This window comes from Hypanus sabinus, chromosome 3, assembly GCF_030144855.1.
Source record: "Hypanus sabinus isolate sHypSab1 chromosome 3, sHypSab1.hap1, whole genome shotgun sequence".
NCBI lineage: Eukaryota > Metazoa > Chordata > Chondrichthyes > Myliobatiformes > Dasyatidae > Hypanus > Hypanus sabinus.
The window spans coordinates 132,115,369-132,140,659 of record NC_082708.1 but is presented as its reverse complement, the minus strand read 5'-3'; the positions used below and the strand labels follow the sequence as shown (position 1 = coordinate 132,140,659).

General features: G+C 39.9%; 1 protein-coding gene and 1 long non-coding RNA gene across 3 annotated transcripts; one reads left to right on the top strand and one right to left on the bottom strand.

The window, feature by feature from the left end:
* Positions 1–525: 525 nt before the first annotated feature.
* On the bottom strand, positions 526–15,650 carry LOC132391670 (dicarboxylate carrier SLC25A8-like). The gene is made up of 6 exons (XM_059965159.1): positions 15,519–15,650; positions 15,088–15,295; positions 12,417–12,614; positions 12,223–12,324; positions 11,050–11,230; positions 526–1,514 (listed from the first exon to the last, which is right to left on the bottom strand). Exons 1-6 carry the CDS (start codon positions 15,642–15,644, stop codon positions 1,415–1,417), a joined length of 915 nt encoding a protein of 304 aa, XP_059821142.1. The 5' UTR covers positions 15,645–15,650; the 3' UTR covers positions 526–1,414.
* On the top strand, positions 14,139–15,673 carry LOC132391671 (uncharacterized). 2 transcript variants are annotated; one of them, XR_009511303.1, is made up of 3 exons: positions 14,139–14,260; positions 15,121–15,221; positions 15,546–15,673. It is a non-coding gene; the product is annotated as an uncharacterized LOC132391671 (long non-coding RNA). The 2 variants fall into 2 exon arrangements; XR_009511301.1 differs by having other exon boundaries at positions 15,536–15,653.
* Positions 15,674–25,291: the final 9,618 nt, after the last annotated feature.

Sequence of the window (25,291 nt, the reverse complement as noted above, 5' to 3'; positions counted from 1 at the left end):
GGAAGGCCTAGGAACAAGGAAAACAATTTTAAAATAAATGAGTCAGTAACTGGTGCATATCAGCAAAAACAGTGATAGAGGATTTGTTACTAAATTAGGTTACAGGAAGCAGTATTCTATTTTCAAATGTAGAAGTTTGGAAGATCCGTGGCTAGAGATAATGTAAGCATGGGTGGAAGTGAGTTGAGGGAAGTCGCAGAGTGGGTGACAGGCAGTTGTTTTGCCAATGGCATGATTATTTATTCCATGATTATCTCAGCCTCAATTAGAACAACCAGATTGAGAAAGATTTTTGGCATACCAATAAGATCATGATAGATCAACATATGAAATCTAGAATTTGAATCATAACTAAAGACATTAAATTCCCAGTATATACTGTACTTCAGACTAAGGATTTCCATGGCTAGCATTGCTTAAAATGATGTCATAGTAGAACAAAATATAGATTTATACATTAATGAATCTTTTACAATTTCATTTGCAATCAGTTAATACTGATGACATGTACACCTTAATAGATCAAAGATCTAAGTGTTCTATCCTTGTGATATCATTTTGAGTAAAATGTGATCAAGAATGACTCAATTAATGGATGTCATGAATGGCCAGTCTGTTTTATTACAAGTTTCCTTTAATTTTTTGTGCAATAACAAATAGGCAGTGACAACACCTATCATGATAGATATATTAACTGTTCATATACAATAATGCAAAAGAAATAGGTTTTAATTTATTTCTCTCTAAATGTAACATGAAAGGTAATATATAGCTTCTTTTAAAATGTGCCTTTATTAAAACAAATCTATATAAACATTATCAAATAAATAACACTTAATGGTGGCTAACCAAAATTCAACTCAAGCTAACCGCAATGGCCTGATGATAGGATTGAAATTAACTTTCAAACTATGTATTCAATATTTCAATCTTCTTTTCAAATTGTGAAACATCAGCAGTAAAGTGCATTTTACAGTTTTTTATAGAAATTAAAGCATATTGAATAGGTTTTTTTCTACTTATACAGCATATAAAGTGAAGTATTTAATTTTGTCTAGTCAATTTAAAATTGTGTTAGCATTAATATGCTTTTAAGTATTTCCAGTAATATTGATATAATAGAATAAGACCAAAGGAATAAAAACAGGAATTACTGGAAACAGCAGGTCAAGACAGCAGTTGTGGGAAGAGATAGCATTTCAGGTTGGAGACCTCTTGTCCACTTGTGTTTATTTCCAATTTCCAACATCTTTTTTTTAATTTTCAAAATGAAAGGGATGCTGTTCATAGATGTACATTTCATCCAACACTAAAGATGTTCATGTTATTATAATACCAGTTCTCCATGCCCATGTCCTTCTGTGAGCTTGGTGAAGTTCAGAACAGTCCATAAAAGTCATTGTTATGAACAAGCTTAGCTTCCTCTGGCTAACATCATTGCCCTCTTAAGCTGTTCATAGGTTACAAACATTACCACATTCCAGGAGCCAAGACGTAGAAAAGAGGGCATAAACCTGCCAGGGAAAAAATTACAATGAATCCACTGTATGGAGTGATAGATAAGCATAGGTTTAGAAAATAAATGACTCCAACAGTTCTCCTAATTTTCAAGCAGGATAAGGATAAAGACAACATAACGGCAACGTATTCATGAAGGAAAGAACCACACTTTTTAAATAAAAATACACAAAAAATTATACAGCCAAAAAAATGTGGTATAAATGGGATATTTATAAAGAGATCAAAAAATTAAGGCCACTGACAATGACAAAGAATATATGTCATAAATTGCGAAAGAATGTTACAGAAATTAGAAGAGACAGAGGAACCTAGATGTGATATTATGCAAAGGTGTTAAAAATGAACTTTTACATTCCTGTTTCTGCAACTCTCCCAAAAGAAGAGCTATACCAATTGAAGATTTTAAAGGTTTTATAATTGGGAATTACTGTAAAGAGAAAAGCCTTTGGCTTAAATGGCAAGTCCTTTTGTTTATCAGAGAAGGGCAGAAGTCGGAGTATACAGAGGACTGGTGGGCAAGTTTTTGGAGTGGTGCGGGAGGAATCACCTGCTCTTGAATGTGGCCAAAACCGTGGAGATGGTAATTGATTTTAGGAGGAAGAAGACTGTCATGAGTCCTGTATACATTCTGGGAGTAGAGTTCGGGGAGAGGAGTGCAAATATTTGGGTGTTCACCTCAACAACAGACTTGACTGGAAAACCAACACCATGGCTGTTTATAAGAAGGGGATGAGCAGATTCAATTTTCTAATGAAGCTCTGATCCTTCAATATGTGCAGCAGGATATTAGAGATTTTTTGCCAGTCTGTTGTAGAGAGTGCAGACTTCTTTGCTGCTTTGTGTTGGGGGAGCCACATTGATAATGTAAAAAGACCAAATAAATTCATCAAAAAGGCTGGATCTGTCCTTGGCTACAACCTGGACTCTTCAGTTAATGGTGGAGAGGAGGTCACTGAACAAACTTATCCATTATGGACAGTCCGGCACGCCCTCTGCATAATCTACTGAATAAACAGTGGAGTACCCTTTCCAACAGACTCATTCAGCTGTGCTGTCCCAAGGATCATTACAGAAAATCTTTCCTACCAAATGCAATAAGACAGTTTATCTCTGTGACAAGAGAACACACATCATAGTACAATAGTCTCTGCTTTATTATTTTGTACATTATCATTGCATATTATTGCACATTGGTACATTATTATTGTGCTTATTATTCTATATTATTAAGTCTGTATACTGTCAAGTATGTTTTTAAATGTTGCTGCTGTAGTGAAAGAATTTCCCACTTGGGATCAATAAATACTTATTATTTTTGTTGTTATTATTATCCAGTTGAGACTCTTCCCATGTTAATTCATTTTCTATCAATAAATCTTTCTATTTCTTTCTCCTTCTAATTTATCTAATGTTGCCTTAAATGCAGTGTGCACTTTGCAAGAAGTGCACCAAGTAACAGCAAGTGTCATATCTAATTACAAAATTCTCCAACTCCTGTTAAGTTGACCCAAAACTATCATATACCTATTGCCCAAGGTACCTTATTAGTCTTATATTTTCTACAGAAAAGTAGCCCAATTTATTCAGATGTTTTATTTCCTGATGGTTATAGCTATTGTTTCTACTTGCATCATTGCAATTTTACCTTTGCACGGGCAAGGACATTGGGGCGTGGAATTAAGCTGAATAATGGAACTGGCCCAAAGAACTCTTAATAGATAAGGTCGCTTAAGGATAAAAGTGGACAGTTAAAACATGAGTAATAAACACAAAATGTTGGAGGAACTCATCAGGCCAGGCAGCATGTGTGGAAGAGAGTAAATAGTCGACGTTTCAAGCTGAGACCCTTCAGGATGAAGGGTCCTGATGCAGCCTGGCCTGCGGAGTTCTTCCAGCATTTTGTGTATATTACTTTGATTTCCAGCATCTGCAGATTTTCTTCAGCTAAAATATGAGTTGACATATTAATAACAAAATATTGGATGGATAATTTGTCTTACTGAGATGGTATCTAATTATTGTAGGACAAACTGGAATAGTAGAGTTTCAAGTCAAGCAAATCCTCCTCACCAAATAGTACATGTTTGAAGGTAAGAAATAGATCTTGGTCATGTGGGAGAGCTGTAGACTACTTAAAAGAATCTGCAGGATTAGAAGCAGACAATACTACCGTTTTAAGAGTTCAACAGATAAGGAAAAACAATCAATTAAAATGCAATTGTTCACTAATTTGTAAGATCTAAATTAGAAAATTAATTACAAACCAATAAATTATGTGAAAATGTGTCAATCCTGCCAACCAAATGTCACTTGTATCTTTGAAATGCTAACAAATCAACTAGGTAAGTTTAAATTTTGAGCCATCATTGACAAAGTTCCACAGGAAAGCCAACTAATTCAACCAGCCAGCACAGTGATTTGGCATGGAAAACAGAATAAAGATAAAAACAGAAGTAGGCAACAGAAAATAAGAGCTACTCAAGAAACAAGGGAAGTTGTTTGATTAATCTGCCTTAAACTTCTTTTCACTCAGTGTGCTGAATATTTTTGGATCTATCCACTAGACATTGATGGCCTTTACAATGGAATCAGTGCTGTGACCTGAGTACCATGTTACCATATTTACTTATAACATAAGTAAGCCAATTTGTCCTTTTGACTTTATTCCAATTTACAGAGCAATCTTATTCCCTTGTTCGTTTCCCCTGTACCTATTTATTATCTCCCCCCAAACCCCAAATTTGATCACCTACACATTAGGGACAATTTACAGAGTCCAATTAACTCATCTTTGGAATATGGAAGAAAATTGGATTATCCAAGGGAAACCTATACAGTTACAGGGAAAATGTACAAACTTGACATAGACAGCCCTAGAAGTAAGAAGTGAACTGGATCATTAGAGATGTGAGGCAGCAACTGAATTAGCTGCACCACCGAAATAACCCAATTTTAAAAGGAAAAAATAGAATAATAATAAAAAGGCCAACACTCAATGCACAAGAGAAAGAAAAAATTAACAGTTGTGCAAACAATTGAAGCGAATGACAGTGTTCCAAACCAAAATTTAGTCCTCAGATCCAAACCCCACTAGGCCCAAAGCCTCTCATGAGTTCATCATAATAGCGGGTACAGAACATAGCTTCCAGGGCAGTCCTCATAGCCTCAGTGCCATAGAGTTGGCCATCACAGAGAATATGCAAAATAGGCTCTTTCTCAACCAACACCCTGTCTTTAGAGTCTATCTGAGCCAGTGTTTAAATTGGTCTAACAACAGAACAGCAAAAGGTTCTGGCATCCTGGAGAGAGGAGTGAAGATTCAAGAGAGCAGGCAAAATCGGCTCTCCCCTCTGACTTGGGCCAGCATTTAAATTGTCTAAATAGCTTAAGGTACCTCACAGTAGAACCTGGGCACGGCTGCTGTGAAGGGCCCCGGGCCCAGACCACACTAACCAGTTACTTGCTCTGGGCCCAGATTTCGACGCCAAGTCCGAAGCTGCTTCTCAAACTCTTCAAATCAGCTCAGTGCCCAGAGTGATCCAACCTTGCACTCAGGCTAGCTATACAAACATCAAGATTGAATCTCTTCTGCCCAGACCTCGACTGCTCCTTACGGCACAGTCTTGAGCCAGCTACATGGGGATTGGAATTCCATCTGCCACAATTCATCCCCCAAACTTGCCTCACCATCGTTTGCCTCTTTCACTGTTTGCAGTGATAACACAATTTACCTCAGAAAAGGTATTTCAAGTCATGCTTTTAGTTGAATTTGAGCTTTTTGACCACCAAGAAGCTGTCACACGTTTTCAGTAGTGCCATCTTAACCATAAAGATGAACTTGATACACCACACTTGTAGAAATGTAACTACTTTCTCAAGTGACATTGACAGTTTAGCACAAATCCTGTGGTTGTGTTTGACTGAATGCCACTTCTTACAGTAATATTTGCTCCAAACCGAGTCTTAAGGGGTTTATGTAGCAATAATTTCATGAAACTTTATTCAATTTAAAGATACATTTTTAATGCTTCTGAAGCTATTTATTATCCAGTTCATTTTTTTTATCATAAGGTATATCTAGAAATCACAGAATTCTAAAAGGGATATATTTTCATGAATGATCATTCCAAACTATTTTCAATTTTTTGACTCAAGTAAGGTTTATAAAACTGTTATGTACCTCCTGCTTTTGCAATTGCCTTTAACGCAAGCTTCTCAAAACTACCCTAAAAATTTTCTTTCAGTGCTAATGCTGAAGTTCTGGTTTGTTTACTTGACAAAACTGATTTTGTAAGGTCGCCAACTTGGTTAAAGTCAAATGAAGATCTAATGAGCAGACTGCCTGTTTTTTGATTATGCCATTTTAAAGCAGTGTTTTCCATGTTTTAACCTATTCCTGTGATTATACTAAGTTATATGGTTATGCAGATCAGCATAATTACACTCAGTGGCCACTTTATTCGGTACACCTGCTCATTAATGCAAATACCTAATCAGCTAATCTGTGACAGCAGCTCAATGCATAAAAGCATGCAGACATGGTCAAGAGATTAAGTTGTTGTTCAGACCAAACATCAGAAAGGGGAAGAACTGTGACCTAAGTGACTTCGATGGTGGAATGATTGTTGGTGCCAGAGAAAGTGGTATGAGTATCTCAGAAACTGCTGATTTCTTGAGATTTTCATGCATAAAGTCTCCAAAGTTTATAGAGTATGGTGTGAAAAACAAAAAGATCCGCTGTGCAGGAGTTTAGTGTTAATGAAAGAGTTTGGAGAACATAGAACATAGAATAGTACAGCACATTATAGGCCCTTCGGCCCACAATGTTGTGTCGACCCTCAAACCCTGCCTGCCATATATACCCCCACCTTAAATTCCTCCATATACCTGTCTAACAGTCTCTTAAACTTCACTAGTGTATCTGCCTCCACCACTGACTCAGGCAGTGCATTCCACGCACCAACCACTCTCTGAGTGAAAAACCTTCCTCTAATATCCCCCTTGAACTTCCCTCCACTTACCTTAAAGCCATGTCCTCTTGTACTGAGCAGTCATGCCCTGGGGAAGAGGCGCTGGCTGTCCACTCTGTCCATTCCTCTTAATATCTTGTACACCTCTATCATGTCTCCTCTCATCCTCCTTCTCTCCAAAGAGTAAAGCCCTAGCTCCCTTAATCTCTGATCATAATGCATACTCTCTAAACCAGGCAGCATCCTGGTAAATCTCCTTTGTACCCTTTCCAATGCTTCCACATCTTTCCTATAGTGAGGCGACCAGAACTGGACACAGTACTCCAAGTGTGGCCTAACTAGAGTTTTATAGAGCTGCATCATTACATCGTTTCTCTTAAACTCTATCCCTCAACATATGAAAGCTAACACCCTATAAGCTTTCTTAACTACCCTTCCTACCTGTGAGGCAACTTTCAGGGATCTGTGGACATGTAACCCCAGATCCCTCTGCTCCTCCACACTACCAAGTATCCTGCCATTTACTTTGTACTCTGCCTTGGAGTTTGTCCTTCCAAGTGTACCACCTCACACTTCTCCGGGTTGAACTCCATCTGCCACTTCTCAGCCCACTTCTACATCCTATCAATGTCTCTCTGCAATCTTCGACAATCCTCTACACTATCTACACCACCACCAACCTTTGTGTTGTCTGCAAACTTGCCAACCCACCCTTCTATCCCCACATTAATAAAAATCACGAAAAGTAAAGGTGCCAGAACAGATCCTTGTGGGACACCACTAGTCACAACCCTCCAATCTGAATGTACTCCCTCCACCACGACCCTCTGTCTTGTGTAGGCAAGCCAATTCTGAATCCACCTGGCCATACTTCCCTGGATCTCATGCTTTCTGACTTTCTGAATAAGCCTACCATGTGGAACCTTGTCAAATGCCTTACAAAAATCCATGTAGATCACATCCACTGCACTACCCTCATCTATATGCTTGGTCACCTCCTCAAAGAACTCTATCAGGCTTGTTAGGCACGATCTGCCCTTCACAAAGCCATGCTGACTGTCCCTGATCAGACCATGATTCTCTAAATGCCCATAGATCCTATCTCTAAGAATCTTTTCCAACAGCTATCCCACCACAGACGTAAGGCTCACTGGTCTATAATTACCTGGACTACCACTACTACCTTTTTTGAACAAGGGGACAACATTTGCCTCCCTCCAATCCTCCGGTACCATTCCCGTGGACAAGGAGGACATAAAGATCCTAGCCAGAGGTTCAGCAATCTCTTCTTTTGCCTCGTGGAGCAGCCTGGGGAATATTCTGTCAGCCCCCGGGGACTTATCCATCCTAATGTATTTTAACAACTCCAACACCTCCTCTCCCTTAACATCAACATGCTCCAGAACATCAACCTCACTCATATTGTCCTCACTGTCATCAAGTTCCCTCTCAGTGGTGAATACTGAAGAGAAGTATTCATTGAGGATCTTGCTCACTTCCACAGCCTCCAGGCACATCTTCACACTTTTATCTCTAATCAGTCCTACCTTCACTCCTCTCATCCTTTTGTTCTTCACATAATTGAAGAATGCCTTGGGGTTTTCCTTTACCCTACTCGCCAAGGCCTTCTCATGCCCCCTTCTTGCTCTCCTCAGCCCCTTCTTAAGCTCCTTTCTTGCTGCCCTATATTCCTCAATAGACCCATCTGATCCTTGCTTCCTAAACCTCATGTATGCTGCCTTCTTCCACCTGACCAGATTTTCCACTTCACTTGTCACCCATGGTTCCTTCACCCTACCATTCTTTATCTTCCTCACCAGGACAAATTTATCCCTAACATCCTGCAAGAGATCCTTAAACATCAACCACATGTCCATAGTACATTTCCCTGCAAAAACATCATCCTAATTCACACCCGCAAGTTCTAGCCTATAGCCTCATAATTTGCCCTTCCCCAATTAAAAATTTTCCTGTCCTATCTGATTTTATCCTTTTCCATGATAATGCTAAAGGTCAAGGGGCGGTGATCACTGTCCCCCAGATGCTCACCCACTGACAGATCTGTAACCTGACCCGGTTCGTTACCTAATATTAGATCTAGTATGGCATTCCCCCAGTTGGCCTGTCAACATACTGTGACAGAAAACCATCCTGGACACACTTAACAAATTCTGCCCTATCTAAACCCTTGGAACTAATCAAGTACCAATCAATATTAGGGAAGTTAAAGTCACCCATGATAACAACCCTGTTACTTTTGCACCTTTCCAAAATCTGCCTCCCAATTTGCTCCTCAGTATCCCTGCTGCTACCAGAGGGCCTATAAAATACCCCCAGTAGAGTAACTGCTCCCTTCCTGTTCCTGACTTCCACCCATCCTGACTCAAAAGAGGATCCTGCTACATTACCCACCCTTTCTGCAGCTGTAATAGTGTCCCTGACCAGTAATGCTACCCGTTCTCTCCTTCCACCCCCCCCCCAATCTCTTTTAAAGCACTGAAATCCAGGAATATTGAGAATCCATTCCTGCCATGGTGTCAGCCAAGTCTCCGTAATGGCCACTACATCATAATTCCATGTATGTATCCAAGCTCTCAGTTCATCACCTTTGTTCCTGATGCTTTTTGCATTGAAGTACACACACTTCAGCCCTTCTACCTTACTAACTTTATACCCTTTATTCTGCTGCTCTTTCCTCAAAGCCTCTCTATATGTTAGATCTGGCTTTACTCCATGCACTTCTTTCACTGCTCTATCGCTCCAGGTCCCATCCCCCTTGCAAATTAGTTTAAACCCTCTTGAATCATGCTAGCAAACCTACCAGCAAGGATATTGCTCCTCCTCGAGTTCAGGTGCAACCCATCCAACCTGAACAGGTCCCACCTTCCCCAGAATCGATCCCAATGGTGCAAAAATCTAAAACCCTGTCCCTGCACCAACTCCTCAGCCATGTATTCAACTGCCATCTCCTCCAATTCTTACCATCACTATCACGTAGTACTGGCAGCAATCCTGAGAATGCCACCCTTGAGGTCCTGTTCTTCAGCCTTCTGCCTAGTTCCCGAAACTCACACTTCAGGACCTCATCCCTCTTCCTGCCTATGTCGTTGGTCCCAACATGCATCACGACTTCTGGTTGCTTTCCCTCTCATACCAGGATGTCATGCACCTGGTCAGAGACATCCAGGACCCTGGCAACCCAGGATGCAACAAACCATGCGGGTTTCCTTCTCACGACCACAAAATCTCCTGTCTGCTCCCCTGACTATAGAGTCTCCAATGACAACAGCTCTCCTCTTCTCCGTCCCATCCTTCTGCACCACAGGGTCAGACTCAGTGCCAGAGGCCCTGCCACAGTGGTTCACACCTGGTTGGTCGTCCTCACCAACAGCATCCAGGGCAGTAAACTTATTATTCAGGGGAATGGCTACAGGGGTGCTCTGCACTACCTGTCTACTCTCCTTTACTTCCCCCCTCGGACTGTCACCCAATGACCTTCTTCCGGCAGCCTAGGTGCGACTACCTCCCTGTAGCTCTCATCTATGACTGCCTCATCCTCCTTTATGAATCGAAGGTCATCCAGCTGCTGCTCCAGATTCTTCACATGGTCTTCCAGATCGCCCAGCTGCAAGTACTTCTGGCAGATGTGACTGCAGGAGAGGGGAGTGCCCTCAAGAATGTCACATCTCACAGGAGAGGCACATCACCATCTCAGGAGGCATTGTAAAGACTAACTGGGAACAAGCTCATCCTCCACCTCTTCTCATTGAAGCCTCTCGAGTCAAAGCCTCAAATCTGCACTCTTTCACTGGCCCGCTCACTCACTGGCTGCTTTCCACAGGCCGCTCCGCTTGAGGTAACCCTCTATTTATTTGTTTGAGCTTTTCAAACTGCTTGGTCACCTGACCTTGATTGCCCAATCAGCTGCTTTCTGCTGAGTCTGAGCTATTCAAATCTTGATTGTCTAATCAATGGCTTTCTGCTGAGCTATTCAAATCTTGATTGACTTGATTGCACAGTCCAACTGCCAAAACTGCCAGAATCTCTTGAGTCAAAGCCTCAAATCTCCACTCCTTCACTGGCCCACTCACTCACTGGCTGCTTTCCAGAGAAGAATAGCCAGACTGATTTAAGATGACAGGAAGGCAACAGCAACTCAAATAACCACACATTATAACAGTGGTATGCAGAAGAGCGTTTCTGAACACACAACATAATGAATCTTGAAGTGAGTGGGCTACAGCAGCAGAAGACCATGAACACACACTCAGTGGCCACTTTATTATACACAGAAGATACCTAATAAGTTGCCCTTGGCACCTTTACTCTGGAGTAGCAAGAAAAGTTTATTTGGCTACTGTTCCTACAACTGCTGAAAACATAGATGGATTCTGGTATGAGAAAGTTAAAGTTCAGGTGTATACACCCTACATTTAAATTGCCTATAAGGCTCCTGGATCCCTATACAAATATCATCTGGAAAATAAAGAAAGAAAAAATAAAACAAAAGTAGGAAGGTATGCCCAAATGCTAATTAAGTTTAATCAAATGTATTTACCCTTTGTAAAAGGCTGTTGGTCCTTCTTTAAACAGCATAGTCTGGGCACAATGGAGCGCACTTCTGTATTGTCCAGGAACAGAGTTCATGTATCTTGTCTTTACTACATCAACAGGAGAAGCCACCACTGTAGTACAAAATCCTGCACCAAAGGCCGAGATGAAGTGGCATGGAAAGTTATCTATAAGTTGAGAAAAATACTTTTCAATTCCAGAATCAGATGAAGACATTAAATTAGTTCCAGCTTATACTTTCCAGTGTAAAGAATCTGAAGGGTTGTTGTAGTAATGTCTATGATACAGTATGTTAAGGTTTCTTGATTTTGAAATGTAGAAAATTAGCTCTGCAAAATCGTATTATCAAAAAAATTCAGTGGAATTATAATCATAATTTTTTATGCAAGAGTTCCTGAAGTGAAGATTTGAATCATTTGATAGGTAGATAATTTTGCTTACCGACAAAAAGAACTACCAACGTATTAATGCTGTAAGAGACTTTATAATGGGGGAGTCTGTTGCATTCATATTCTGCGGTCTTATCATTAAAGATTTGTATTGATCCAAATCATGCAAATAGTTTACCTTTGAAATAGTTACAACCTATAGACATTTAAACACAGACTCTCTGAAATAACTAAGTAACACAGGAAGCATTAAAATTGGAAAGGATGATTGTTCCTGTTAATACTTATGATAACCTCATTCATTATAACATTAAATCAATGTGGGATTGATTATTCATTTACTATTCAATTATTTAATATTAAATACACTACAACTCCAATTATGCTTACAGATTTTTCCCTTCTTTAAATACAATCCAAAACATAAAATACTTTTTTTTTATCTAACTGATATTGAGAGAAGAGTTATTGCACTTAAATAGAATTGTTCTCCCCACAAAGATTTCTTCTGGAATGGCTTTATTTCTGTAAAGGTAGCAGAAAAGACATGCTACCCACTACAAACATTGCATTTACATTTTTTCTAAAATTAGTCAAATGTAATCCACACATTCACCTTAAACAGTTTGTTTATGAAGCAAGTACAATGTGACGCACTGTATGCACTTCTTTACACTGGTTTAAGAAATGCACAAGCACAGGTGAAAGGGGGTAAAAACATTAACTTTGAAATAGGCAGTTAATCAAAAAGATCAAGGCTGTAAGCCCACCTGTCAATAGTTTGTTCCTCAGAATTAACTGTTTAATGATGTCATAGGTTACAAGCTCTGAACAGTTGACAATAACATTTCGAGCAATGTTAGGGAAAGTTCCTAAGGGAAGACAAACAAGATATGAGTATTGTAACTGAAATACCATCAAATCCATGATAAGGCAGATAGATGAATTTTGCTGTCATGTGCACCTTTCCAAAGTCCTTGAACTCCCTCCTCTTTGACTATTGATTTATATGCCTGAAGGGTTCCATTGTAACGTCTCTGAACACCCTGAATGTTCCCTTGTGCCTGAAAACGAACTTTAACCACATCCATTGGTTGAGCCAATGCCACAGCAAGTCCTCCTGTAGTGCAAGCTGCCAGTGTGGAGGTACCTATACTGGTATCTGTAGAGAAAGAGGGGATTAATCAGTATTTCACACATCACACTAGGACCAAGTTGTACATACACATTTTCTTTTTAACAAACTGTTTCACAGTAAAAAAAAATCTTTGTGTTTATTCTGTAGCAGATATAATTGCTTATATTTCATGCTTACATTTTCTGTTACATACAAAATGAAATAGAGCACTGCCTATTTCAATCATTAAGTATTTTGTACCCTATAGATATCTGCACATTCACTATTTATGGTTAAATTTTACTGATATTTATGTTCAAATACATATTATATATATTTATGTACAAATAAATAAGTAAGATCTTTAATGTTTAGCAGGCTTCACTGGAAGATATTTGTGTCAACTATCTTCCAGCACAGCTATGTCTATGTATATATATGTTCAATTAACTTTCTTCCACCTGACATGTTTGTTTTACTTTAAATGAGAAATAGAGAGGCAAGTGTGGACATCAAACCACTGGAAATTGATGCTGCTGAGGTAGTAATGGGTGACAAAGAAATAACAGACGAGCTGAATAAGTATTTTTTGTCAATCTTCACTGTGGAAGATACCAGCAGCATGCTGGATATTTGAGTGAAAGGCAAAAGTGAATATATTCATGATTACTGAGGTCTAAAAGTAGGTAAGTCACCTGAACCAGATGGACAACACCCCAGGGTTCTGAAAGAAGTAGCTGAAGAGACAGTGGAGGCATTAGTAGTGAAGTTTTACACTAGATTGTGGAATGGTTTCAGAGTAATGAAAAATTGCAAATGCCACTCCACTCATTAAGAAAGGAGGAAAGCAAAAGACAGGAAATTATAAGCGAATTAGCCTGATATTATAATATTGGTTGGGAAGATGTTGTATTTACCTTCCTTACTATCGACTTAACATACAAGTTCACCTTTACCGAATCTGACCTCTCCCAAGCACCCCTAATTGGAAACACATGATAAAACAGACTGAAGTCAGATTCCGAATCAGAATCTGAAGTCAGAATATAAAAGCAAGAATGTAATCCTGAAGCTTTATAAGGTATTGGTCTGACCATTTGGAGTATTGTGAGTGGTTTTGGGCTCCATAATAAGGAAGGATTCGCTGGCATTGGAGAAGGTCCAGAGGAGGTTTACAGAATGATCTCAAATGAAAGGGTAAACATATGAAGAAGAGTTGATAGTTACAGGCCTGTCCTTACTAGAGTTTAAAAGAATGGGAAGCAATCATCTTGAAAACTGCCAAATATTGAAAAGCTTAGATAGAGTAGATTTAGAGGCTATGTTTTAGATAGAGTCCAGAACTAGAGGACACAGCCTCGGAATAGTAGGAAGTCCCTTTAGAACAGAGATGTAGAGGAAATCCTTTAAACTGGGCGTAGTGAATATGAATTTCATTGTCACAGTCAGTTGTGCAAAGGCCAAGTCATTGGGAAGTTAATGAGTTCTTGATTAACAAGGGTGTCAAATGTTACAAGAAAATTAATAAATTATGATCGAAGGGTGGAGCAGACTCGATGGGCTTAAGGTCTAATTTGCTCCTATGTCTTATGGTCTAATTTGGACGGTTGCAAGGAAGGAGTAAGAGAATATGAGATTATTCTGCAGAGAGCTGCTGTAGATTTGATGTAATGACCTCCTCGAGTGTCATGGTAATTCTGTGATTATGTGTGCTCTCGGTCGCTTTACTGAGATATTTATACATGCGTTATTAATTTTATGTTAGAAATGTTTAAATATTCTGCACTATTAGTACTAACTATACTAGTTATCTTCTACCAGTTATGTTATATATTCACTAGTGTTTAAGTAGCTATTGCCGTTGACATTTTTGTTTGCACTCATTAAAGAGAAAGATTAGCTAATTTGCCACACGTACATCGAATCCTGCAGTGAAATGCGTCGTTGCGCATCTCGACGATCGTGCTGGGCAGCCCGCGAGTGTCACCACGCATCCGACGGCAACACGGCATTATTACAGCCTTATTACTGCTTATTACAGCCCACGCAGGCGTGGGGAAACGTTCAAGCTCCTTACGGACAGCAGTGGGAATTGAATCCATTTCTCCAGGCTGCGGCTGTTAACGCCTTACGCTTACCGCTGCGTTAACGTGCCGACCCGTGCCTTCATGCCACGAGATATTTATACTAATTATTGTTTCAAACACAATAGAAAAGGAAATTTGTTTTCACCCCTTCACTCTTATCTTGCTTCTGCCATTGATATTTGTGCGGGTACGCGCTGATTTATTTTCGACCCGCCATGCTATTTATGTTAACTATCCGTTGAGAGTTCTGAACAAGCATTCAGTGCTGTCTTCACCCTTGTGATTTGTACCCATTGCGTTAACTACTTTGTACCATAATGCTTATTTAATATAACAATAATATCTTATATGGTCATAGTTTCTACATAGTAAATCCAGTTATATGTTCAATATAAATATTTATTTAATAGTTCCCCCTGCCAATTGCTTACGTTCATTCCCTCTGCTGTAAACCTGTTTGACAGAATCATACAGTCCGATCCTTATTGAAGCGAAGCTCATCTGTCGTTGCAGCCCAGCGACCAATCCACTGTATAAACTCCTCGGTCCTTCTGTTTTGATCATGGTAAGCACTGTCCCCAAAACCCCGCGGTATCTGATACTTTTCGGTCCTTGGCACTTTCTAGCTTCTCCTTGAATCTAAACCAGATACGTGAGTTACTCATGGACAATAAGAACACGTTTCAGACTGGTACAACTCTAAAGCTCTATTTTCTTGACAAAATCTTTAATTTTACTTTCCCCCTAAAACCGAGAATTTCATTTCTTTATCCGGACATACACAGTTCGTTGAAAAATTTGTTTCCAAATGCATTTCAGAGGGAACGTAAATGAACATTGTTTCGTTTCCTCTACTCGTTACCTGTAATCTAACTTTAGCCGTGTCTAGGGGGAAGGTGATGAGATCGGCGATGCAGGCTGCTGTACCAGCACTCAGGAACTGCACCCCAGGAGTTGGAGGAACGATGGACGGTTTAAGCCCCACCATCCTGACTGCAAAACTTTGCAAAGTCCGACCTGGAGGGAAATAATGAAGTCATGCTGTTGGCTACTCAGGTTACAATCTTCCTGATGTGGGTGATGCATTGTGTTGGTGTTTTGTTTTTTACATTCATTATTGTTAAAACCCAACAAAAAAACTGTTCTGTTCTACATATTATACAAGTCACTTTATCAACAGAATTTGATCAACACGTTGTAATTAATTTTCCATAAGTCCATGGAAATTTCCTGTAGCATATTCTCTCTTAAATCCACTGACCCCCATAACCCCACCGATCCATCCCATACACTTCCTGAAGACCAGAGCATATGATTCCCCTGCCAGCTCCTTAAGACAGTCGTCATTGGGAGGCCCTTAGGCATTGTTACGTTTCCTAATGGAAATGCCAAATCCCAACAATTGTGACATTTCTTATATTTCAAAATTAAATTACATGCATAAAATATTTGCAAGAATAAAAATAGTACATGGTTTTCTTTACACTCATAGTATTGTCAAAACTATACAATTCATTGTGTCATCAAGTTAATAAATCCTATGAGCAAATCACCAACACACACGTCTTTGAACAATAAACTTTCAGGTATTTGAATTCTTAGGACACAGCCCCTCATGACCCAGTGACAACAGGACCTAAGAGTACTGGACAGTGCTTCTCTACAAAGCATTTGTATTAGAGTCAGAGAGCAATACAGAGTGGATACAGGCCCTTCAACCCAACAAATCCATGCTGACCACGGTTCCCACCCATCTGGTCACAATTTCATGATTTTGTCCCATATCCCTCTAAGCCTCACCTTCCATGCACCTATCCAAGTGCATCTTAAATTATACTCTATTACCTGCCTCAACCACTTCCTGTTGCAGCTCATTCCACTTACTCACCACTCTCTATGTAAAGAAGGCACCCTTTTAAATCTTTCCCTTCCTGCCCTAAATCTATGCCCCCTTGGGTTTGGACTCCCTTACTCCGGGGTTATGAATGCTACCATCTACCCCTATGTATGCCCCTCATGATTTTATAAACCTTGATAAAGTCACCTTTCATTCTCCTACCTCCAAAGAATAAACATTATTTTTAATTTAATGAAAATATTATTTTTCAAAGTGCATTCCATCAGTAGCAAGAGAAATTGCAGTTTTGTAGTAATAAGTTGCTGTCAACTACAAAGTCTACTATCTTATTTGTTCTAGTGGGTCATTAAAATGATGTGAATAAACCTTTATGTACAGGGGGCATTTGTCAAGAGCTCAGGTCAGAATATTTGCTGTTTACAGAGGCTTTTGGCATCCTAGACTGATTTGATGGATGATTGTGATTATGATTATGTTTGTTCTTTTATTAACCTTTCAATGATGGTGAGAGTTACGGCAGAGATTTCCTTTCATTAAAGTCAAAATTTTGTTAATAAAAAAGCATTTATAGACAGCACACAAGTAAACCTCCATCATAATGCTGAAAGCACTTTTTAAAGACAATTGCTTTTAAAATTTACCTTCTATTTATGTGATTTACCCAGTTGTAAATCAACCACCAAGAAAAGTAGAGCAAGGTTTTAATTCCTTGAAATAGATAATCTTTTCACATAAATTCTGACTTAATTGTTAAAATGTAAAACATGTTCAGGAATTCATCAGTTTTGCTGTTTGGAGCTTTATTGTCCCTGAGCTTCAGTTTTGATTGCCCTGTAGTGAAACCAGCCTCATCTTCAGAGCACCAGGGAAATGCCAGAATCCTGGTGAGGTAGCTAAATATCTAGGGGGAAGCGTCAGTTAGAGATCTGAGCTAGGGGTTTGGGACTAAGGTCAGAAAGAAGAGTGTTCAGCAGATTGATGTAGCCCAGAGTGGGTGAGCAGTGGTGTTCATCTAGGAGAGCAACAGCAGATTGAGCATGGGGGGAGGCTGGAATGGGAAGAGGGATGGTAGCAGGATAGGGAAATGGAGAGGGAAATGATAAGAAGGAAGGGAGTCACAGAAGTAATAGGGAGCTGTGGGTGCTAGAACAGGGGTGAAGCTGAAAGTGGAAGTTGGGGTGGTGAGGTAGGGAGAATGAGAGAGGGCATACTGAAGAGTAAAGAGCAGATGAAGGTGGGTTGAAGCAAGAAAGAATTTTGGGCTCTAAGGCGATAGCTTGACTTGCAGCAGAGCAGATAGTACTGGACCTCCTTGCCACTGGACCAAGATCTTGCTCTGTCAAGTCCCGCTGGTTGCTGGTGTATACTGCCACCCAACATTGAATGAATCAATGGAAAGACAAGCTTCCAGTCCTTGGAGCTGGGGTAAGCACAGGTCCTCCTTCACGCTGAGGGAAGGGCTAATAATAAGAAGAAACTGGCAAGGTACCTAAAGAAAGCCCAGTTCAGTCCTTGCTAATAGTCTTACCAAATCCTGCCTCATTGACGTTGTTGGTCAGAAAGTGTCCAAAAAGCAGGACTCTCTACAATGCCCAAAATATAATATGGTCTGCGATCTGTGCAGAAGCCAGCCTTGCAGGATCCATCCACTTCATCTGCTCACTAAACCATATCAGTATTTTAATAGAGCTATGTCTATTAAGATGTTCTGCATGGTCAACAGTAAAGTAAAATACTAAAAATAATTGCATTGAAGAAATGTTACTCTTGCACTCCAAAATAAAATAATAATAATGTTTTAAATACAGTATATGACATACCTTTAAGTATTTCAGAGAGTGGATGACTGTTCTGAAAGTAGCAAATCTCGGAAGAGTTCCTTCCACTGCTCTCTGCAGGTACTGCTGCTGACCCGGGTTTTGTGCAGCTGCTTAACCTTCAGCAGCTCGGATGCTGGGCCAAAGTACAGCCACAATTGGCCGCTCCTACAGGGGTCGAGTGCTTAGAAAACACGATTGCCGTTGTCATTTCTGCTTACTTTAGCCTTGGAGTTTCGTCACGATTACACCAGAAGCCGAGAGGAAGCATGGCTTACCGCTTGCTATGTTAACCTTCACCCTGCAGCCAAATTACCTCAATGTCCCAGGACATTGGTCCTAGACCGAATAAACATCTCTCGGGAAAAACAGGCGGGGCAGGCAACAAATGCTATTTCAAAGTTCTCTCCTGAGGTGTAGAGGTCATCATTTTCTGTAGTAAAAATAAAGATGCATCTGAAGATTTCATGAGCATCTTAATGTTTATTCGTCAAAAAAGTGATATCTTATCTCAGAACAAGTTTATAGTCTGCTTGTTATAAATTATATAACCTCCGCGGAAATTTGTCAAAGTCCATAGACTTCTCCAACTAAACTACGTAATGTCCTCGACACAATTAAGCTACAAAAAGATACAAAGACCCAGACACAAGGAAGCTAACATTTCATTGAATGGCACATGAGCACAACAGAAAGCAACGCACCAAGATCAGAAAATGTTGGAAAGCTTCACCAGGTCAGGCAACATCTGTAAAGCAAAAGAACGAATACATGTTTCAGGTTGAGGAAAGGTTATCAAAACCGAAACATTAACACTGTTTTCCTCTTCACTTGCCCTTGGCCTTCAGAGCATTTTCAGAATCAGAATCAGGTTTATTATCACCAGCATGTGCCATGAAATTATTAACTTAGCAGCTGCGGTGCAATGCAATACATGATAATAAAGAAAGAAACACAATTCCAGCATGTTCTGGGTAAATTCCATCACAGTAAATTTTGTGCACTTGGGAACAGTTGTTAGGTTAACACGAACACTCCCTCTTCAGTGGAGTGTGCACCAGCATGGAGGCAATGACCGAGGGAAACACCTCCGATGAGTTCCGCTGACTCGCTGCTCCTGCTCATGGGCGTGTGCCCGGTGGGCGCGACCTGGCGGACCAATGGCTCGGACAGTTCCGATGGGCCCGGTCCAGAGCAGCTAATGGACAGTGGAAGCTCTTGACGTTCAGCATAGACGAGAGCCTCGCCCCTGCTGCGTCATCGCATGTTGCTGTCACTTGGCCTGAAGTTTCGAGATATGTACACGAAACACTAGAAGTCCTTGGCCGGGGCTTGGTCAAATATTGTCTGCAATATAATAACCCTATAACAAACTGTTCCTGCCCTGCCTCCGACTACCCCAGTTTAAAACTGCTTCATTTTTTTTAAGCTGGCAGCAAATTCCGCTACAGAATGCCGATGACTTTTTTTTATTTTGCAATGTCAAAGTCGCATTCTGCTGCATAATTACAGACTAAATTGTTTAATTTCATTAGGGATAGTGAACACAGCACCTCTCATTATTCATGAACCGGGATCATCCCTGAGAATCTTGTTCCTGTGTTACACAACGATGCGTAAAGTTAGGTTTGATTGAAAATAAAATACATCAGGCGGCAATGCCACAGGAAAAAAGTCCAAACTAAACGTTATAAGTTAGAAGTCCAATTAGAAGCGCATAGGTGATTCAATTTTAGAAAAGTTGCCTGAAGTATTAGAAAAACTCGGGAGTTGGACTAAAACGGTAACCCTTCATTAGAATTTTAACCAAATATGTCCACATCTTCTTGACGATTATTCTAAGTTCTCTGTGGTCATTTTACCTTAATCAGGATCGACTTAAATGACACTTTTTGTGATTTCAGATAAATAGAAGTCCTCCCGATTGGGCGCAAGGGATGGGAGACTGGGTTGAAAAGGTCGGGATTGGTGGGGTTGTCAGGCACATAAGGTATTTATTGAACTCGATGGTTTTCATTTATAAATTCTGCCTTGATTCCAGTAAGATGGCAGCGCGTTCAGTCGCAGCGGCTTCTACGGGGACAACAAAAGGTGCTGCTGTCATAGTCAAATGTATTTTTATAGCAAGATCCAGCTATGTATTAAGAACTTAAAGTACTATAGTTTTACCCCATTAGATAGTTGTTTATTGGCGGGGGAAATGAAGGAGCTACGCATAAATGAAGGTGCTGCCGCCTAAATCGTACAGTTTAATTGCAAGTGACCATCTCGTTCCTTGCGGTTGTAAGATCCTTTTGGCCATTGTTAATGTGGAATGCTGGAATAATTTAACTTACTTATTAGCGGCGAGCAGGGGTAGATTATGGGAGCTGTCTGGCCTCGGTCGTAGTGAGGAGTAGGCCTCAAGCCATGGTGTCGCCTGTTTACAGCCGCCGAGAGAGATGTGTCGGAGCTGGTATGCTCCACCGGGGGCAGTGTGGTGAGACGTCCAGGCTGGAGTTGCTGCTGCCTCCCCCCACGCCAGTGTTCGCTCAGCAGTGGACTCAGGGACTGGACTAAATGTATATATGCTGCGTAGTTGTGTTTTACTGAAATCTTGCATGTGCGAGGACTAGGCCTTGAGTCACAGTGTCGCCTACTGACAGCCAGCAGGTGAGGGGAATTGGAGCCAGTGCTCTCCACCGGGGTTGATGTGGCACGGTGTTCAGGCGGGAGCCTTAGTGCTACTTGTGACTGTTGGTACTGTGTTTTGTACCTTGGCCCCGGAGTAACGCTATCTCGTTTCAATATTCATGAGTATTCATGTATGGTTGAATGACAAACTTGAATTGAATTGATGTTTCAAACACCCAGAGCCACTTCACATAATGCAAATTGTAATAGTAACTGCCATCTTGAAATACAGCGTTTTTGGCTATTCTTTCTCAGCTGACCAAGGTACCTAGTATCAAGGTAATTTGTTTCCTGGCACTTCCCCCTGAGCTTATTCCTGCTCTTGTGTTCTGATGTAAGTTTATAACACTATGAGAGATATAAGTAGACAGTTGGTATCTTTTTCTTAGGGTCAAAATGTCTGATGCTAGACGGTATGCAACTCTGGTGTGAGAGAAAAGATGCCTAAAGAAAATATGTGGGGCAAGTTTCTTACACAGAGACTGATAGGTGCCTGGAATGGTACTGGTAGAGGCAAATTTGAAAGAGGCTTTTAAATTGTTCCTAGGCACATGAATATGCAGAAAATAGAGGTGTGTAGATCATGTGAAGGCAAGTGTATTAGTGGGTGTCAATAATTTTATTTAGTTTAGCACAAAGCTATGTAGGACCTGTTTCTATGCTCCACTATATTTTTCCTCTTTGCGAAGTGAGAGATTTATACGGCTTCCTGGCACGCATTGTAAAACAAGGCAAAATTAATGGTATGTATGCAAGAATGAGATCTTATTAAGGTATATAAGATTTAAGAGGTATACTTTAGGAACATATTTCTCCTGGGGGCAATAGTCTGATCTTGAGGGTAGAGGGGTGGCCATTTTGAGATGAGGAGGACTCTCTTTACTCTTAATAATTAAGAATCCACTGGATTCTACTAAGATGTATGGATTAAGAATCATAAAATATATTGAAATCTGAGACATATTTATAGAACATAGAACAATATAGCATAGGAAGAGACTTTTGGCTTACAATTTAAATTATTAACTTAGAATCAAGTGAATGGAGTTTAGGCAGGGATGTAAAGTTGAAGCTAATAATAAAATCATGATTGGGTGGTAGTCCAGGTTTAAAGGGCAGTAAAGCTTCTGCCTGCTCTTGTGTGTCATGCCCTTATAATCTTTTAAAGTCTTGATACACAACTACTGTATATTGGGAGTGGAAATATCCTGTAAGATATTTTTGTTGTGAAAACAAATTAAAACTTCAGATTTCAAAGCAGGTGCTGTTATCATTTACAGTTATCTAGCTGGTCTATATTTTTAATCAAGCAATCTGCATAACACAAAACAAAGCTTCGGAATGTATATTTTCCATTTGCCAAGAGCAGTTTAATACTAACTTAATACTAATTTACTTGTAAATTAGGAAGATAAATTAAGTTTATATAAAAATGTTCTTTACTGGAGATGTAACATCAGTAGTAGAGAACAGTCCACAGTCTATAACAAAACAAATGTAATAACAGATCACTCAGAAAATAGTAATAGAACTGAACAGAGGAGCAGGGATTCATGAAGGAAAATTATGTTTGATCGGTTTACTGAAGTTCTTTGAGATATATACTCTGAGGATGTGACTAATAGTGAAGATTAGGAGGAACTAATAGATAAAATGCATTTGGATTTTAAAGGAGCATTCATCAAGGTCACACATAGGAGATTGATAAAGAAAATTAGAATAATTGGAGTTGGAAGTAATGCATTGACATGGATTGAGAAGTAGTTATTGTGCAGAAAACAAAGAGTGCGAATAAATGCATCTTTCTCGGGTTGATGGGCCTTACTCTGTGGGGATGAGTGATTGTGCCCTTGCTTTCATGCCTGGCATCAACAGTTGGACTGGGGGAGGGAACTAAATGTCAATTATACAAAAGCATTATGGTGTTGGGATGAGAATGTAAAGATGATTCAAAGAGAAATAAATGAATGGACAAGAGTAAGGCAGGGGAAATATATATTCAATATCCTGGTGCCTAGAGGCAATCCATACGCTCAGTTCATCTGCCTTACCTGTTAAACTACAGGCATTGGAATAGATAGTTTAAAGCAGGGTTGCTTTCTACTCTTTTACTGAAAACATCCTGAATCTGGTTGCTGGGTTTAAACACCTTAGGTGCTGCACTATTCTTCTCACTGTCTTCACCCTCTCTAGTGTTCAATGGTTGCAAATGACTCGGCTCCCTGCCAATCTACTTTAAACCCTGCCTGGTGGCAAAAGCAGCTTTCCCCACTGTGATATTGCTTGCCCCCAGTTCAATTGCAACCCATTCCTCTTGTACTGGTCACCTCTACACTAGATGAGATCCCAATGTTCCAAGAGCCTGAATCCCTGCCTCCTGCATCAGCCCTTCAGCCACACATTCATCTGGCCTATCTTTCGGTTCCTGGACTCATGAGATCACTGCTCCTGAGCTCCTGTATTTTAATTTTTTTTTTACCTAACTCCCTATAATCATTCTGCAGGATCTCATCCCTCATTTTGCCTGTGTCATTTGTACCAATAGGAACAACAACCTCTAGCTGTTCGCCCTCTGTTCTTGTGTTTTCCTAACTTAATGCATTCTAAGACAATTTCAAATGTGTAACTCAGTCATATGAGAGAGCTAAGCAGTAAGCGATAGATCTTAATGCAATTAAATATAAACTGGTGTACTTGAATGCAGCAAACATGAGCAATAGGTGAGTTTCAAAAGCTACAAAACATGGATTGTGTTGTCATAATAATATAAATTAATTTGCAGCCCATAAACATGAAGATGTTTTAGTCAGTTGTTGGGAGGCATATTCCAATGCACTGCCTTTTGTTGGTTCTCAGATATGTTTTAAAAATTGTTAATAGGCAAAGTTCAAAATAAGTTTATTATCAAAGTATATACAACCCTGAGATTCATTGTCTTGTAGGCATTCACAAGCGAATAAATGAAAACCTACATACAAAGACTGGGAAACAATCGATATGCAATAATATAAAGATTCAAAATTCATTTATTATTGAAGTATGTATATAGAATGCAACTCTGAGATTTGTCCTTCCACAGGCAGCACGAGACACCATGGAAACTCATTGAAGAAAACATCAAAAACCCAGTACATGAAAAAAGAACGAATTATTCAGATGGCAGAAAGCAAGCGAACTGCACATAGATTATCGTACATCAAACTAGACCAGTAGAATTCAGTTTTGTTCATTTCAGTGCCGTGCTGCTAGCCGACTGCAAACTGCAGAGCCATTCTTCACCGAGGTGTCTCAGTTCACTTCGATTGCCCTGAACAACCGCTGGAAAAAAACAGAGTAACCAGTATGCAGAGGTATATGCAACATGAACCTCAGAGTCCCCCAAAATGAGACCCCAGACTCACTGATCAATCCTTGCAATGTGGGTCCCAACACTCTTGCAATTTCCACCAACATCAGTTAGTGAGAAGGAGACAGACAGTGCTGAACACTCACTCATCCTCAGCTTCATCCTCGTCCACTTCAACCTTGTTTGACACCTCAATCAGAGAGAAGCAACAAAGTCAGTCATGGGCTTGTGCCTGGCCTCCAAATCTCGCGGCTGCAAACTCCACTCCCTACCTCACCGAACTTCCTTGCCAGATCACTCAATCAGCCCAAAAACTCACCACCAAAATGTATGTCACAGGTTCCAATCACACTCAGCTTAGTAATAAAATCATATTTGAAAGAAGAAAAAAATAAAAGAGATGATTTCATAAACTGTCTGCTAGACATCACCATTGGTCACCGTTGGCCACATTGTTCGCTGGCATATCCTTGAAGAATAATCATTTAAAAAAAAAAGTAAATAAATAAATAATACAAGAACATAAGTTGTAAAGTCTTTGAAAGTGATCCATAAGTTATAGAATCAGTTCGGTATTGATGTATATGAAGTTATCCATGCTGGTTCAAGAGCCCGATGATTGAATTGTTCCTGAACCTGATAATTTGGGACTTGAGGCTCCTGTTCCTGCTTCTTGATGGCAGCAGCAAAAAGAGACCATGGTCCAGATGGTGAGGGTCCTTGATGGACGCTGCTTTCTTGTGGCAGAGCTTCTTGTAGAAGTGCTCAATGGTTGGGAGGGCTTTTCTTATGTTGGATTGGGTGCATCCACCACTTTTTGCACAATATCTCAAATATTAACTTCACAGAGAAATAACTATGAACACAGATGCTTTCACCATAGTTATGACAACAAATCCCAAACTAATGTATTTGTTCACCTATCTATTTAATACCTTATT

Coding starts and splice junctions, on each gene's coding strand:
- LOC132391670 (XM_059965159.1), bottom strand. CDS start 15,644: ATGGTGGGGCTTAAACCGTCCATCGTTCCTCCAACTCCTGGGGTGCAG. Junction 12,615..15,087: donor TTACAGCAGAGGGAATGAAC/GTAAGCAATTGG, acceptor CTTTCTCTACAG/ATACCAGTATAGGTACCTCC. Junction 12,325..12,416: donor AGTTCAAGGACTTTGGAAAG/GTGCACATGACA, acceptor GTCTTCCCTTAG/GAACTTTCCCTAACATTGCT.